Source organism: Platalea leucorodia (genome assembly GCF_965183815.1).
Source record: "Platalea leucorodia genome assembly, contig: HAP1_HAP1_SCAFFOLD_704, whole genome shotgun sequence".
Classification (NCBI taxonomy): domain Eukaryota; kingdom Metazoa; phylum Chordata; class Aves; order Pelecaniformes; family Threskiornithidae; genus Platalea; species Platalea leucorodia.
In genome coordinates this window covers 1-14,777 of record NW_028120945.1, presented here as the reverse complement: position 1 = coordinate 14,777, position 14,777 = coordinate 1, and the positions used below count along the sequence as shown (strand labels likewise).

The 14,777-nt window shown below is 68.2% G+C and overlaps 2 protein-coding genes across 2 annotated transcripts; one reads left to right on the top strand and one right to left on the bottom strand.

Moving 5' to 3' along the window:
* Positions 1 to 238: 238 nt before the first annotated feature.
* Positions 239 to 2,853, top strand: INO80E (INO80 complex subunit E). The gene is made up of 7 exons (XM_082339314.1): positions 239 to 337; positions 556 to 626; positions 722 to 774; positions 884 to 959; positions 1,341 to 1,413; positions 1,501 to 1,617; positions 2,365 to 2,853. Exons 1-7 carry the CDS (start codon positions 245 to 247, stop codon positions 2,563 to 2,565), a joined length of 684 nt encoding a protein of 227 aa, XP_082195440.1. The 5' UTR covers positions 239 to 244; the 3' UTR covers positions 2,566 to 2,853.
* A 1,301-nt stretch (positions 2,854 to 4,154) lies between these two features.
* MAZ (MYC associated zinc finger protein) lies at positions 4,155 to 12,378 on the bottom strand (the record flags this gene model as incomplete). The annotated part of the gene is made up of 6 exons (XM_082339315.1): positions 4,155 to 4,376; positions 5,410 to 5,622; positions 7,494 to 7,665; positions 7,768 to 7,831; positions 10,729 to 12,092; positions 12,154 to 12,378. The coding sequence occupies 6 exons, from the start codon at positions 12,376 to 12,378 to the stop codon at positions 4,261 to 4,263; spliced, it is 2,154 nt and encodes a 717-aa protein (XP_082195441.1). The 3' UTR covers positions 4,155 to 4,260.
* Between the last annotated feature and the right edge of the window lie 2,399 nt (positions 12,379 to 14,777).

Genomic DNA, 14,777 nt, shown 5'->3' with positions numbered 1-14,777 from the left:
AATGAGGCGGCAGCGGTGCGCGGCCAATAGGGGAGAGGGGAGGCGGGACGCGCGGCGCGATGAACCAATGAGGAGGCGGCGCGGCCACTGAGGGCCAGGGAACGGGGAGGCGGGACCCGCGGCGGCGTGCGCCAATGGGAGAGCGGGGAGGCGGGACGGGCGTGGCGGTGAGCCAATGAGGGGGCGCGGCGTCGCGGCGGCAGCCAATGGGGGCGTGGCGGGGGCGTGGCCGGCGGCGGCGGCGATGAACGGGGCGGCCGAGGCCGATGGCGGCGGCGGCGGCGGCTACAAACGGCGCTACCGGGCGCTCAAACGGCGCCTGAAGCTGCTGCTTTACGTGAGGGGGCGGGGCTGGGGAGGGGGCGGGGCTTCCGGCGGGGGCGGGGCTTCCACTGAGGGCGGGAAACGCCTCAGCTGCCGCTTTACGTGCGGGGGGGGGGGGGGGGGGTCTTGTGTCTGTGAGGGGGCTTTACCCACAATGCATTGGGGGGGGGGGTTATCCTACCCATAATGCACCGCGGGGGGGTTTTACCCAGAATCCCCCGCCTCCCCCAGGAGCAGGAATGCTTCCAGGAGGAGCTGCGCCGGGCCCAGCGCAAACTCCTGAAGGTTTCGCGGGACAAAAGGTACCCAAAGCCCTGGGTTTTGCCCCCAAAAACACCCGCCCCTCCCCCCCCGCCCCTCCCCTCTCTCACCCCTCCCCCCCTCTCCCCTCCGCCAGCTTCCTCCTGGACCGGCTGCTGCAGTACGAGAACGTGGATGACGATTCCTCAGGTAACGGCGGCGGGGGAGGGGTAAGGGGAGGGGCCACCCCTCCCCCCACACCACCCCCACCCCCCCCCCCAACCCCCTCCTTGTGTTTCCCCCCTCCCCCACCCCGCAGATTCGGAGGCCACGGCCTCGTCCGACAACAGCGACGGGGAGGGGGCGAAGGGGGCGGAGCCGCCCCCGGCCAAGAGGTAAGGGCGGGGCGCTCAACATGGCCGCCGGCAGCGCTGAAAGGGGGGGGGTGGGGGGTGGGCTAAGATGGCGGCTGCCAGGAGTAAAGATGGCCGCCATCAGGGGTGGGTGGGGCTCCAAGATGGCTGCCAGCACTCAAGATGGCTGCCAGCGGGAGTGGGTGGGGCCTCAAGATGGCTGCCTGAATTAAAGATGGCCGCCGTCAGGAGTCGGTGGGGCGCTAAGGCGGCTGCCAGCACTCAAGATGGCCGCCATCGGGGGTGGGTGTGGCTCCAAGATGGCCGCCCCCGGGGTGGGCGGGGCCCCAAGATGGCGGCCCGCCTCGGCCCTGCCCCCCACGCGCGCTCTCTCTCTCTCTCTCTCTCCCCCCTCCCCCGCAGGAAGCGCAGCCCCCCGCCCTCCCCTCCCCCCGCCGCCTTCCCCCTCCCCACGCCGGCGCCCGCCCCCTACCTGGTGAGTGGCCCCTCCCCCACCCCCACCCCTCCCCCGCCGCGCGGGGGGGGGCGGGGCCCGCGCTGACCCCGCCCCTCCCCCCCCCAGATGGCCTCCCCCCCCTACAGCCCCTTCCCCGCCGAGTACCTGGCCCCCGAGGGGCCCCGCCCCGAGCGGCCCCGCCCCGGCCCCGCCCGCCGCCACAAGGGCTCCCGGCGCCTGCAGGTGCGGGGGGGGAGGGGCACGGGGGGGGGAGGGGCACTTGGGGGTGGGGGAGGGGCACTTGGGGGGAACCGTGGGGCACTTGGGGGTGGGGGAAGGGCACTTGGGGGTCACAGGGAGGCACTTGGGGGTGGGGGAGGGGCACTTGGGGTCACAGGGGGGCACTTCAGGGTGGGGGAGGGGCACTTCAGGGTGGGGGAGGGGCACAGGGGGGCACTTGGGCGGTGGGGGAGGGGCACTTGGTCACAGGGGGGCACTTGGATGGGGGAGGGGCACTTAGAGGTGGGGGAGGGGCACAGGGGGGCAACTTGGGGGGTGGGGGAGGGGCACTGCGGGGCATTTGGGGGGTGGGGAAGGGGCACTTGGGGGTCACAGGGAGGCACTTGGGGGGTGGGGGAGGGGCACTGGGGGCACTTGGGGGTGGGGGAGGGGCACTGGGGGGCACAATGGGGCACCTGGGGCTCCCAGTGGGGCACTTGGGGGTCGCAATGTGGGGCTGGGGCCACTTGGGGGGCTGGGGGGGGGGGTCGCAATGGGGCACTTGGGGGGCAGGGGGGCACTTGGGGGGCTGGGGGGGTCCCGGGGGGGGGGCTGGGGTGACCCTTGGGGGGCTGGGGGGGCACTTGGGGGTCGCAATGTGGGGCTGGGGGGCACTTGGGGGGCAGGGGGCGTGGTTGGGGGTCCCACTTGGGGGGGCACTTGGGGGGCTGAGTCCCTCACGGCCCCCCCCCTCCCCTCCCCCCCCCGCAGCTGCCCCCCCACCCCCCCCCCTGCCCTTCCCCTCGGGGCGCGGCCCGGGCGGGCCCCTCCCCCCCGCCGCTGGCGCCCCCCAAGGCCCCTCCCCCCGTCCCCAGCACCGTCCCCCGCCGCATGCTGAGCGACGCGGGGGAGGGGAGCGGCGACGACCCCCTGGACGGCGACGACGAGCTCGTCATCGACATCCCCGAGTGAGCCCCGCCCCCCGGCCCCGCCCGCGCCGCGCCAAAATGGCGGCTGCGCCGGAACGAGGCTGCTTGGGGGGGGAATTTGCAATTTTGGGGGGGGAAATTTGCAATTTGGGGAAAAAATTTGCAATTTTGGGGGGAAATTTGCAATTTGGGGAAAAAATTGCAATTTTGGGGGAAATTTACAATTTTGGGGGAAAAATTTGCAATTTGGGGGAAATTTGCAATTTGTGGGGAAAATTTGCAATTTCGGGGACGGCGACAGTTTTGGAAAAAAAAGAATTTGAGGGGAAATTAAAAATTTTAAGTGAAAAAACACAATTATGGGGAAAAATTCTGAGAATTTTGGGGGGAAAATAAAATTTGGGGGGAAAACAACAATTTTGGGAAAAAAATTAGAATTTGGGGGGGGAAACAGTTTTGGGAAAGAAAAAATTTGGGGAAAATTAAAATTTTTAGGGGAGAACCCACAAATATTAGGGAAAATATCCCCAGATTTTGGGGAAAAAAATGGAATTTGGGGGGAAAACTTCAACAATTTGGGGAAAAAATGACAATTTGGGGGGGGAAACAGTGTTGGGAAAAAGAAATTTAGGGAAAATGAAAATTTTTAGGAGAAATCACAAAAATGAGGAAAAAATCAGAATTTGGGGGAAAAATAAAATTTGGGGGGGAATCTCAACAATTTGTGGAAAAATTTACAATTTTGGGGACTAAATCCAGAATTGTGAGGAAAAATTAAAATTTTTGAGGGGAAACCTGCGATTTTGTGGGAAAAATCCTCCAGACTTTGGGGGAAACCTAAAATATTTGGGGAAAAACCACAATTTTGAGGGGAAAAAAAGAATTTGAGGGGAAAACACGAATTTTTTTGGGGAAACCATAATTTAGGGGAAAAGAAATTCCAGAATTTTGGGGTAAAATTATGGTTTTGGGGGGAAGAAGCCACAATTTTTGAGACACAACCTGGAATTCTGGGAAATAAATAAAATCGGGGGGGGGGGGCGCACAATTTTGAGGGAAAATTTCCAGAATTTGGATAAAAAAATTTACAATTTTGGGGGAAATTTACAATTTTTGGGGGGAAAATTTACAATTTGGGGGGGGGATTTACAATTTTTTGGGCCCCCCCCAAGTTGGGGGGCGGGGGGGGGGAGGGGCGGTCAGGAGCCCCGCTGGCTCATGGGCGGGGCGGTGACGTCACTCTCCCTTGCCCCACCCCCCATCGCGCGGCCCCGCCCCCTTCACCCCCCACTTGGGTGTGGCCTCTGCGAGAAGCCCCGCCCCCCCGCCAATCAACGCCTGGGGGCGTGGTCTACGGTAGCCCCTCCCCCCCCGGTGCCCCGCCGCCGCCCCTCCCCCCACCCCGTTCCCGCCCCTCCCCCGTCACGCGCAGTGGGCGGAGCCGGCGGAGGCGCCGAGCGTTTATTGGCCGTCGCTCCCCACCCCTCCCCCACCCCCTCCCCCTCCCCCATCGGCGCGGTACAAAAAAAAAAAAAACAACCCCACAACCCCGCCCCTCCCCCCGCCGAGGGGCGGGGCCGGGGGGGGGAGGGGACGCCCAGCACGTGGGGCCTCCCCTCCCCCCCCCCCCCCATCTGTGGGGCGGCGCAGGGTCCCCGCCGCCGTGGGGCTCCTCTTCGCCGTGGGGCAGGGGGGGCGCCGCCCCTCCCCCGCCGTGGGGCGGGGAGGCCCCGCCCCCTCACCAGGGTTGGCTGGGCAGGGCCTGGCTGACGACGGGCGCCCCCTCCATGGGGAGCACGGCCACGGCGGGGGCGGGGGGGCCGGGGGCCGCCATGGGGCAGGGCTCGCCCGCGCCTGCGGGGGAGGGGCGAGAGGGCGTCACCCCACCGACCCACGGCTCCGCCCCCCACCCCCCCCCCGGCACCGCCCGCCCCCCGCTGTGGGGCAGGGCTCTATGGGGCTGCCCCCCAAGTACCCCCCACCCCCGCTGTGGGGCAGGGCTGCCGGCTCCATGGGGCTGCCCCACAAGTAACCCCCCACCCCCGCTATGGGGCACGACTCCAGGCTCTATGGGGCCGCCCCCCACCCTCGCTATGGGGCAGGGCTCTATGGGGCTGCCCCCCAAGTACCCCCCGCCCTACTCACTATGGGGCACGACTCCAGGCTCTATGGGGCTGCCCCCCACCCCCGCTATGGGGCACAACTCCAGGCTCTATGGGGCTGCCCCCCACCCCCGCTATGGGGCAGGGCTCTGGGCTCTATGGGGCCGCCCCCCACCCCCGCTATGGGGCACGACTCCAGGCTCTATGGGGCCGCCCCCCACCCCCGCTATGGGGCAGGGCTCTGGGCTCCATGGGGCTGCCCCCCAAGTACCCCCTACCCCCGCTATGGGGCACGACTCCAGTCGCTATGGGGCTGCCCCCCACCCCCGCTATGGGGCAGGGCTCTGGGCTCTATGGGGCCACCCCCCACCCCCGCTATGGGGCACGACTCCAGGCTCTATGGGGCCGCCCCCCACCCCCGCTATGGGGCAGGGCTCTATGGGGCTGCCCCCCAAGTACCCCCCCACCCCCGCTATGGGGCAGGGCTCTGGGCTCTATGGGGCCGCCCCCCACCCCCGCTATGGGGCAGGGCTCTATGGGGCTGCCCCCCAAGTACCCCCCCACCCCCCGCTATGGGGCAGGGCTCTATGGGGCTGCCCCCCAAGTACCCCCCCACCCCCGCTATGGGGCACGACTCCAGGCTCTATGGGGCCGCCCCCCACCCCCGCTATGGGGCAGGGCTCCCAGGCTCTATGGGGCCGCCCCCCAACCTGACCCCCCCCTCCCCCCCCCGCCCCCCCGTCCCCCTCCCCCCCCCGCCCCTCCCCCCCGCCGGCGGGCCTTGCCTGTGGGCGGGTCAGCGGCGCGGCGGCCCCCCCTGGGGGGCGGGGCCCTCGGCGGGGGGAGGGGCGCCGTGGGTCTGGAGGTGGCCGCTGAGCTGGGCCGGGGTCTTGCAGTGAACCCCGCAGAGTTGGCAGAGGAGGCGGCGGGGGCGGGGGGGCGGCCACCCCCGTGGTCCTTCACCGCGTGCACCCGCAGGTACGCCGCCGTGGTGAAGCCTGGGGGGGGGGAGGGGGGGGGGGAGGGGGGGAGGGGAGGGGGGGGGACGAAGCGGCGTCAGGACCCACGGCGCGTGGGGGGGGGGGGGGGGGGAGCTGTGGGGCGCTGCCCCATAGAGCCTGGATGCGCCCCATAGAGCCTGGGAGCTGTGGGGCAGTGCCCCATAGAGCCTGGAGCTGTGCCCCATAGAGCCTGGGAGCCATGGGGCAGTGCCCCATAGAGCCTGGAGCTGTGCCCCATAGAGCCTAGACACACCCCATAGAGCCTGGGAGCCGTGGGGCAGTGCCCCATAGAGCCTGGAGCTGTGCCCCATAGAGCCTAGACACACCCCATAGAGCCTGGGAGATGTGGGGCAGTGCCCCATAGAGCCTGGGAGCCGTGGGGCAGTGCCCCATAGAGCCTGGAGCTGTGCCCCATAGAGCCTGGGAGCCATGGGGCAGTGCCCCATAGAGCCTGGAGCTGTGCCCCATAGAGCCTAGACACACCCCATAGAGCCTGGGAGCCGTGGGGCAGTGCCCCATAGAGCCTGGGAGCCATGGGGCAGTGCCCCATAGAGCCTGGAAGATGTGGGGCAGTGCCCCATAGAGCCTGGGAGCCGTGGGGCAGTGCCCCATAGCAGCAAGGAGCCATGGGGCAGTGCCCCATAGAGCCTGGGAGCCGTGGGGCAGTGCCCCATAGAGCCTGGAGCTGTGCCCCATAGAGCCTAGACACACCCCATAGAGCCTGGGAGATGTGGGGCAGTGCCCCATAGAGCCTAGACGCACCCCATAGAGCCTGGGAGCTGTGGGGCAGTGCCCCATAGAGCCTGGAGCTGTGCCCCATAGAGCCTAGACACACCCCATAGAGCCTGGGAGCCGTGGGGCAGTGCCCCATAGAGCCTGGGAGCCATGGGGCAGTGCCCCATAGAGCCTGGAGCTGTGCCCCATAGAGCCTAGACACACCCCATAGAGCCTGGGAGCCGTGGGGCAGTGCCCCATAGAGCCTGGAGCTGTGCCCCATAGAGCCTAGACACACCCCATAGAGCCTGGGAGATGTGGGGCAGTGCCCCATAGAGCCTGGAGCTGTGCCCCATAGAGCCTAGACACACCCCATAGAGCCTGGGAGCCGTGGGGCAGTGCCCCATAGAGCCTGGGAGCCGTGGGGCAGTGCCCCATAGCAGCAAGGAGCCATGGGGCAGTGCCCCATAGAGCCTGGGAGCCGTGGGGCAGTGCCCCATAGAGCCTGGAGCTGTGCCCCATAGAGCCTGGACACACCCCATAGAGCCTGGGAGCCGTGGGGCAGTGCCCCATAGCAGCAAGGAGCCATGGGGCAGTGCCCCATAGAGCCTGGGAGCCGTGGGGCAGTGCCCCATAGCAGCAGGGAGCCATGGGGCAGTGCCCCATAGAGCCTGGGAGCCGTGGGGCAGTGCCCCATAGAGCCCGTGCCCCACGGCAAGGGGAGCCCTACCCGGGATGGCGACCCTGCGCCCCACGCAGCCTCTGCCCCACAGCTCAGCGCCCCACAGCTCCCAGAGACCCACCCCTCCCCCACGCCATCCCCCCCTAACTGAGCCCCTCCCCCGCCCTGCCCCACACCCGCCCCACGACCCCTACGCAGAAACAACCCCCCGGGGAGACCCGACCCAGCCCCCCAACCATGGCTTCCCCGCTCCCCATGGCCCTGCCCCACACCCGCCCCACACCCGCCCCACGGCTGCCCCACGGCGCCACGACCCCTACGCAGAAACAACCCCTCGGGGGAGACCCAACCCAGCCCCCCAACCATGGCTTCCCCGCTCCCCCGCCCGCCGTAGCCCTGCCCCACGGCCTCCCCGCCCCCCGCCCCACGGCCGCCCCACGGCCGCCCCCCGGCCGCCCCCCGGCGCCGCTACCTTTGTTGCAGAGCTCGCAGACGTGGTTGGGGCCCTGGCTGTGCACCTTCATGTGGTCGGAGATGTAGGCGGCGCTCAGCATCTTGCCGCAGACGTGGCAGGGCACCTTCTCCTCGTGGCGGACGGTGTGGGCTCGCAGCCGGTCCTTGGTGGCAAACGCGGCCTCGCAGGTCTGGGGGAGGGGCGGTGGCAGGGAGGGGGGGAGGGGGGGGCGGCTCGGGCGCCGTGGGGCGCCGTGGGGTGGGGGGTGGGGTGGGGGAGGGGGGGGCTTTACCTCGCACTTGAAGGGGCGCTCCGTGGAGTGGACCTGCCGGACGTGGCTGTTGAGGTGGTCGGGCCTGGCGGGGGGAGAGCCCGGGGGGCGGCGACCATCAGGGCCACCGGGGCCACCAGCGTCGCCGGGGCCACCGGGGCCACCAGCGTGAGCAGGACGACCAGTGGCCCCAGTACCACCAGCGCCACCATGACCACCAGCATCACCGTGGCCATACCAAGACCACCAGCGTCACCATGGCCACCAGGGCCACCATGGACACCAGCGTCACCAGGGCCACCAGTGTGAGCAGGACGACCAGTGGCCCCAGTACCACCAGGGCCACCATGGCCACCAGCATCACCATGGCCACCAGGGCCACCATGGCCACCAGTGTCACCAGGGCCACCAGCATCACCATGACCATCAGGGCCACCATGGCCACCCGCATCACCAGGGCCACCAGCGTGAGCAGGATGACCAGTGGCCCCAGTACCACCAGCACCACCATGACCACCAGCATCACCATGGCCACCAAGGCCACCAGCATCACCATGGCCACCAGCATCACCATGACCATCAGGGCCACCATGGCCACCAGCGTCACCGGGGACACCAGCGTGAGCAGGACGACCAGTGGCCCCAGTAACACCAGCGCCACCATGGCCACCAGCATCACCATGGCCACCAGCGTCACCATGGCCACCATGGCCACCAAGACCACCAGCATCACTATGGCCACCAGCGTCACCGTGGCCACCAGGGCCACCAGTGTGAGCAGGACGACCAGTGGCCCCAGTACCACCAGCGCCACCATGACCACCAGCGTCACCATGGCCACCAGGGCCACCATGGCCACCAGTGTCACCAGGGCCACCAGCATCACCATGACCATCAGGGCCACCATGGCCACCAGCATCACCAGGGCCACCAGCGTGAGCAGGACAACCAGTGGCCCCAGTACCACCAGCATCACCATGGCCACCAGCATCACCGTGGCCACCAGCATCACCATGACCATCAGGGCCACCATGGACACCAGCGTCACCAGGGACACCAGCGTGAGCAGGACAACCAGTGGCCCCAGTACCACCAGCACCACCATGGCCACCAGCATCACCGTGGCCACCAGCGTCACCGTGGCCACCATGGCCACCAAGACCACCAGCATCACTATGGCCACCAGCGTCACCATGGCCACCAGGGCCACCAGTGTGAGCATGATAACCAGTGCCCCCAGTACCACCAGTGCCACCATGGCCACGAAGACCACCAGCATCACCGTGACAATCATGGCCACCAGGGCCACCAAGACCGCCAGCGTGAGCAGGACAACCAGTGGCCCCAGTACCACCAGCGCCACCATGGCCACAAAGACCACCAGCATCACCGTGACAATCATGGCCACCAGGGCCACCAAGACCGCCAGCGTGAGCAGGACAACCAGTGGCCCCAGTACCACCAGCGCCACCATGACCACCAGCATCACCGTGGCCACCAGGGCCACCAGTGTGAGCATGATAACCAGCGCCCCCAGTACCACCAGTGCCACCATGACCGCCAAGACCACCAGCATCGCTGTGGCCACCAGCATCACCGTGACCATCAGGGCCACCATGGCTACCAGGGCCACCAGCGTGAGCAGGACGACCAGCAGCTCCAGTACCACCAGCGCCACCATGACCACCAGCATCACCATGGCCACCGTGGCCACCAAGGCCACCAGCGTCACCAGGGCCACCAGTGTGAGCAGGACGACCAGTGGCCCCAGTACCACCAGCATCATCGGGGCCACCAGGGCCACCAGTGTGAGCATGATGAGCAGCGCCCCCAGTATCACCAGTGCCACCATGGCCACCAGCATCACCAGGGCCACCAGGGCCACCAGCATGAGCAGGATGACCGGTGGCCCCAGTACCACCAGCATCATCGGGGCCACCAGGGCCACCAAGACCGCCAGCATCACCGTGGCCACCAGCATCGCCATGACCACCAGTGTCACCATGGCCACCAGGGCCACCAGCGTGAGCAGGACAACCAGTGCCCCCAGTATCACCAGTGCCACCATGGCCACCAGCATCACCATGACCATCAGGGCCACCAGGGCCACCAGCATGAGCAGGACGACCAGTGGCCCCAGTAACACCAGCGCCACCATGACCTCCAGTGCCACCACGACCACTGGCATCACCGTGACAATCAGTGACCTCAAGTGCCACCGTGACCCCCAGCGCCAGGACCGCCATTGTCACCACAACCCCCGGCGTCACCGTGACCCCCAGCGCCACCATCACCACCAGTATCACCGTGACCACCAGCATCACCGTGACCAGCAGCACCACCGTGACCTCCAATGTCACCGTCACCACCAGTGCCACCGTGACCTTCAGCGTCACCGTGACCACCAGCGTCACCATGACCTCCAGAGTCACCATCACCACCAGTGTCACCATCACCACCAGCGTCACCATGACCACCAGCGTCACCGTGCCCATCACTGCCACCATGACCACCAGCGCCACGACTGCCATTGGCACCACAACCACCAGCGTCAGCACAACCGCCAGTGTCGCCGTGACCTCCAGCGTCACCGTCACCACCAGCGTCACAACCACCAGTGCCACCATGACCTCCAGCGTCACCGTGACCTCCAGCGTCACCGTCACCACCAGCGTCACCGTCACCACCAGCGTCACAACCACCAGTGCCACCATGACCTCCAGCGTCACCAGCGTCACCACAACCACCAGTGCCACCATGACCTCCAGCGTCACCGTCACCACCAGCGTCACCGTGACCTCCAGCGTCACCATCACCACCAGCGTCACAACCACCAGCGTCACCGTGACCTCCAATGTCACTGTCACCACCAGCGTCACCGTGATCCCCCGCGTCTCCATCACCACCAGCGCCCCGCCCGCCATTGCCCCCCCGCCTCCCCCAAGCCCTGCCCCCCCGGCCCCGCCCTCGCGCCCCGCCCACCTGGAGAAGCTCTTCCCGCAGTGGCTGCAGATGTAGGGCTTGTGGACGGCGCCGTCGTGGGAGCGGACGTGGTAGCTCATCCGGTCCTTGCGCTTGAAGCGCTGCTGGCAGACGGGGCACTGGTAGGGCTTCTCGTCCGAGTGCGACAGCTTGTGCCGGTTGAGGTGGTAGACGTCGCGGAACGCCTTGCCGCACATCTCGCAGGCGTGGTTCTTCCGCGCCCGCTTGGGCGTGGCCGCCGCCGGCGCCGCCGTCGGCGCCGCCGCCGCTCCGCCCTCCGCCCCGCCGCCCCCCAGCCCCGAAACGCTCAGCAGGCTGAGGGGCACCATGGTCGGCATCTTCATGGCGGCGGGGCCGGGGCGGGCGGCCTTGGCGCCGGTGTGGATGGCTTCGTGGCGCCGCAGGTTGTAGCCGTTCTTGAACTCCTTGGCGCAGAGCGAGCAGATGTAGGGCCCTTTGCTCTTGGATTTGCGCGGGGGGTCGGTCGAGGGCGGTGGCACCGGCGGCACCGGCGGCACCGGTGGCGGGGCCGACTCCGGGGCGGGGGGTTTGAGGGCAGCGGCGTCCACGGTGGTGGCGGCGGCGGCGGCGGCGACGGGGGCGGTGTCCGGGGGGGCGGCCAGCACCGGCAGCAGGTCCACCTGCAGCGCCTCGGCGGGGGCGGCGGGCGGCGGCGGGGCGGCGGCGGCCTGCGGCGGCACCGACGGCACCGTCACCGCCGGCGGCACCCTGACCGCCGGCGGCGGCGCGACCGCCGGCGGCACCGGGACCACCGGTGTCACTGTTGCTGGCAGCGACACCACGACCGCTGGCGTCACCGCGACCGCCAGCGTCACCAGGACCACCAGCCTCGCTGTGACCACCGGTGTCACCGTCACCGGCAGCAACACCATGACCACCGGCATCACCGGGACCACCGGTGTCACCGTCACTGGCAGCAACACCATGACCACCGGCGGCACCGCGACCGCCAGCGTCACCAGGACCACCAGCCTCGCTGTGACCACCGGTGTCACCGTCACCGGCAGCAACACCATGACCACCGGCGGCACCGCGACCACCGGTGTCACCGTCGCTGGCAGCAACACTATGACCACCGGCGTCACCACAACCACCAGCGTCACCAGGACCACCAGCCTCACCACAACCACCGGTGTCACCGTCACTGGCGGTGACGTCATGACGACCAGCGCCACCGCGACCACCGGCGTCACCAGGACCGCCAGCCTCACTGTGACCACCGGTGTCACCGTCACCGGCAGCGACGCCATGACCACCGGCGTCACCGTGCCCCCCAGTGTCGGCACGACGACCAGTGTCACCACGACGGCCAGTGGCACCAAAGCCACTGGTGTCACCGCGGGCTGCCAGCGTCACCACGAGAGCCAGCGTCACTGGGAGCGGCAGCGTGAGCGCCGGTGTCACCGTCACCCGCAGTGCCACCGCGACCACCAGTGCCACCAGTGCCACCAGTGCCCCTATGACCAATGGTGTGAGCGTGAGGAGCAGGGTCCCCATCGCCACCAGTGCCACCAGTGCCACCAGTGTGAGCACGAGCTCTGCCATCAGCATGACCAGTGCCGCCAGTGCCACCAGTGTGAGCATGACCCCCAGTGCTCCCATGACCACCAGTGTCACCAGTGTGAACATGCCCACCAGTGCCCCCAGTGTCACCAGTGCCCCCAGTGCCACCAGTGTGAGCATGACCAGTGCTATCAGCATGACCACCAGTGCCACCAGTGTGAACATGCCCACCAGTGCCCCCAGTGTCACCAGTGCCACCAGTGTGAGCATGAGCACTGCACTCAACTTGTCCACCAGTGCCACCAGTGTCACCAGTATGAGCATGACCAGTGCCCCCAGTGCAAGCACAACCATCAGTACCACCAGTGCCACCAGTGCCACCAGTGTAAGCATGATCCCCAGTGCCACCAGTGCTCCCATGACCACCAGTGTCACCAGTGTAAACATGCCCACCAGTGTCACCAGTGTAAACATGCCCACCAGTGCCCCCAATGTCACCAGCACCACCAGTGCCACCAGTGTGAGCATGAGCACTGCCATCGGCATGACCAGTGCCACCAGTGTCACCAGCGTGAGCACGACCAGTGACCCCAGTGCGAGCACAACCACCAGCGCCACCAGTGTGAGCACGACTCCCAGTGCCACCAGTGTCCCCATGACCACCAGTGTCACCAATGTGAATGTGCCCACCAGTACCACCAGTGCCCCCATGACCAGCAGTGTGAGCATGAGCACCAGTGCCCCCAGTGTCACCAGTGCTACCAGTGTGAGCATGACCAGTGCCATCGGCATGAGCACCAGTGCCCCCAGTGTCACCAGTGCCCCCAGTACCACCAGTGCTACCAGTGTGAGCATGACCAGTACCATTGGCATGAGCACCAGTGCCCCCAGTGTCACCAGCAGCACCAGCGTCACCAGTGTGAGCATGAGCACCGGTGCCCCCAGTGTCACCAGTATGAGCATGAGCACCGCCATCGGCATGACCACCAGTGCCACCAGTACCACCAGTGCCCCGAGTGTGAGCATGACCACCAGTGCCCCCAGTGCCACCAGTACCACCAATGTCACCAGTGCCATAAGTGTCACTAGTGCCACCAGTGCTCCCAGTTTGAGCATGACCACCAGTGTCACCAGTGTGAGCGTGCCCCCAGTCCCACCAGTGCCCCCAGTCCCACCAGTACGACCATGACCAGTGGCCCCAGTGCCACCAGCGTCACCAGTGTGAGTGTGCCACCAGTGCCCCCGGTCCCACCAGTGCCCCCAGTCCCACCAGTGTCACCAGTGTGAGCGTGCCCCCAGTGCCACCACTGTCCCCAGTGCCACCAGTACAACCATGACCAGTGCCCCCAGTCCCACCAGTGCCACCAGTGTGAGCGTGCCCCCAGTCCTACCAGTCCCCCCAGTCCCACCAGTGCCCCCAGCACCACCAGTACCACCACTGAGCGTGCCCCCAGTGCCACCACTGTCCCCAGTGCCCCCAGTCCCACCAGTGCCCCCCAGTGCCACCAGTACCATGACCAGTGCCCCCAGTGCCCCCAGTGTCACCAGTGCCACCAGTGTGAGCGTGCCCCCAGTCCTACCAGTGCCCTCAGTCCCACCAGTGCCCCCAGCACCACCAGTACCACCAGTGCCACCACTGTGAGCATGCCCCCAGTGCCACCAGTGCCACCAGTATGACCATGACCAGTGCCCCCAGCACCACCAGTCCCACCAGTGCCACCAGTGTGAGCGTGCCCCCAGCACCACCAGTGCCCCCAGTCCCACCAGTGCCCCCAGCACCACCAGCACCACCAGTGCCACCAGTACGACCATGACCAGCGCCCCCAGTGCCCCCAGTCCCACCAGTGTCACCAGTGTGAGCGTGCCCCCAGTCCCACCAGTGCCCCCAGCGCCCCCAGTGCCCCCAGTACGAGCAGGACCAGTGTCCCCAGCGCCCCCAGCGCCCCCTCCCCCCCCTCCTCCCCCTCCCCCTCCCCCCGCCAAGGCCCGGGGCCGCCGCCGCCCCCCCTCCCCCCCCTCCCCCACCCCTCCCCCACCCCCCCGCCCCTCCCCCCCCCGGGGGCGGTACCTGGAGATGAAGCTGCTCCAGTTGCCGGGGTCCATGGCGCTGGCGGCGATGGCGGCGATGGCGGCACCGGGGCCGCGGGTGGGGGAGGGGCGGGGGGGGGGAGGGGGGCGCGGGTGGGGGAGGGGCGGGGGCGGGGGGGGGGTCGCGCGGAAGGAGCCGAGAGCTGAAGCGGGGGGGGGGGGGAGGGGGGAGGGGAGGGGAAGGGGGGGAGGGGAGGGAGGGGGAGGGGCGGGGGGGGGGGCAGCGCGAGGGCGGCGGCGGACGGCGCGGATTGGCCCCCGCCCGGCGCGCGCGCGCCCCCGCGGCGGGCGCTGATTGGGCGGCGGCGGCGGGAGGCCCTCCTTCCCGCGCGCACAAAATGGCCGCCGCCTTCCCTCACCCCCCCCCCCTCCTCCCCCCACCCCACCCCGCTTCCCATTGGCTGCCGGCCCGCGTGACGCCGGCGGCCCCGCCCACA

Bases quoted from the DNA above. Each gene is read 5' to 3' on its own strand.
- INO80E (XM_082339314.1), top strand. From the start codon at position 245: ATGAACGGGGCGGCCGAGGCCGATGGCGGCGGCGGCGGCGGCTACAAA. The intron at 338-555 runs GTGAGGGGGCGG...CGCCTCCCCCAG, and splicing joins GCCTGAAGCTGCTGCTTTAC to GAGCAGGAATGCTTCCAGGA. The intron at 775-883 runs GTAACGGCGGCG...CCCACCCCGCAG, and splicing joins CGTGGATGACGATTCCTCAG to ATTCGGAGGCCACGGCCTCG.